Genomic DNA, 1,902 nt, shown 5'->3' on the forward strand with positions numbered 1-1,902 from the left:
GGGTGGGGACTTTGGGGAAGGGTTGGAATGGGGGCAGGGCAAGAGCGGGGCCGGGGGGGGTCAAAAACCCACTGGGCAGAGGGGAAGTCGGCACCTATGAGGTAGCAGATCCAAACCTTGAAATACAAAGATGCTCAGATTGAAGGTTCTGGCCCCTTTATGATCTAATGTTCTATCCAGCAGGTGACAGGAGTGTTCACACACACACAGTATGTTACCTGTTCCATCCGGAGTGGCGCACACGTAAGTGGGAAGCATTTTCACAGTGGCATCTGGGTGCGATGCTTTGCTCAGTCCCCTCTCCATCTCTATCCTCATCCTATTCTTCACCTCCAGCAGCTGCTCATGGCTCAGCTTTAGGGCTTCCAGGGTCTTCTGCCTTGCCTTATGCTGGGCTGCTAGCCTGTAGGCCACTGCCGTGACCATAGCGGCCCCTTTGCCGCTCCCGTCTTCCGAACGAACGAATCGGATGTCGCAGTCTGGCAGCAGCTTCCGCACCGTCTTCTGAAGGCGCCGAGCAAAACTGCACAGGACGGAGGCAGGAGTGAGTGTCACCCACTTAGTGTGGTGCTCCAGGCCCCTCTACTGGTGACTGCCCCACATACAGATACTGACAGCTCAGGGAGGCTCATGCTTTTAGATTCAGGGGGCCCAGGTTCAATTCCTGTTGCCTACCCCCACCCAGCCTTATGCAAAGCTAGACCTCATTTAGGTCTGTAGCCTTGCAAGAGCTTTTCCACTGATGGACAAGCTTCTGAAGGCCTTTTCCTGCAGCTCTTTAACTTCTTCCAGGCCCTCCTGTAAAGCCCTTTCACTCAATGCATTTTTACAAACATTAACACTGGTGGCAACTCAGACAGGCAGGAAAGCTGGGAAAATGGAGTCCCAGAAAGCCTGGCACAGCTAGGATTAGAACCTGGTTCTCCCTGTTTGTAGGCTTGTGCTCTATTCACTGGACTGCAATCTGCGAGGCAGTGTAATCTACGAGGGTCCAATTCCCAGGCCATGCAATCTATTAAAAGCTACTTGGCTTGTGCCTCAACTGATACACTACTGATTCGGGCTGTGAACAGCATACCGGACTTTCACTGACTTTACTGGGAGTCACAGCCCTTTAAGTGCTCTGGGATTGGGTTGCTTTAAAAACTCTGTCAAGCTGCAGAATGATCCCCAGGGCCATTTCCTCGCAAACTCATTGCTAGCCTCACGTAGGTCCTCAGGCTTACTGGGGGTGCTTCTTGTACACCGAGCCATCCACGCCAACGGTGGAGCGCAGCCTGTCGACTCCTTTGTTCTCCTTGATTCGGCGCAGCACTGCAGCCAGAGTAGCACCACAGAGGTTCGCCGAGCGGGTGGAGACAATCTGGCAGATATGCTGGGTGGCTATGCAGTCTTCTGCAGATGGGTCCAGCCCGAGCTTGGTCAAGATCTCCTGGGCTTTTTGTAGTCCTTCCTTCTCCCTGAAGGTCAGGAAACAAAAAAAAAAAGGAGTTCACTGGAGTAGCCTGAGATATTGTGGAGGTAACTCAAAGTATTACAGGCCCAAGGTTTCTGCCAGTCCCACCTCTTATCCTAGAGGTTAAGGAAATCATAGAAATGTAGGACTGGAAGGGACCTTGATAGGTCATCTAGTCCAGTTCCCAGCAATGAGGCAGGACTAAATATTATCTAGACCAGTGGTCCCCAACCTTTTCGACTGGCAAGTGCCAGCCGAAGGACCACTGCGGCAGTGGAGCACCCACCGAAATGCTGCCAAAATTTGGGGGCGATGCCTCTCAATGACATCACTTGTCAGCGACAAGTGTAATCATGGAGAGGCGTCCCCGCCGAAATGCCACTGAAATTCGGCTGCATTTCAGTGGGTGCTCTCCCGGGGGCCAGGACGCAGGCGCATTAAGATGC

At 52.9% G+C, this 1,902-nt stretch overlaps 1 protein-coding gene across 1 annotated transcript in view; it reads right to left on the bottom strand.

Annotated features, from left to right (window-relative positions):
• LOC142046427 (hexokinase-2-like) overlaps nucleotides 1–1,902 on the bottom strand; it is a 7,014-nt gene that overhangs the window by 3,048 nt on the left and 2,064 nt on the right. Inside the window, exons 2-3 of the mRNA XM_075063392.1 lie at nucleotides 1,227–1,460; nucleotides 219–523 (exon numbers count right to left, since the gene is read on the bottom strand). Coding sequence (XP_074919493.1) covers nucleotides 219–523; nucleotides 1,227–1,460 — 539 coding nt within the window. The remainder of the gene's footprint in view (nucleotides 1–218; nucleotides 524–1,226; nucleotides 1,461–1,902) is intronic.

The sequence above is a fragment of the Chelonoidis abingdonii genome, chromosome 2 (assembly GCF_003597395.2).
Source record: "Chelonoidis abingdonii isolate Lonesome George chromosome 2, CheloAbing_2.0, whole genome shotgun sequence".
In the NCBI taxonomy this organism is placed as follows: Eukaryota; Metazoa; Chordata; order Testudines; family Testudinidae; genus Chelonoidis; species Chelonoidis abingdonii.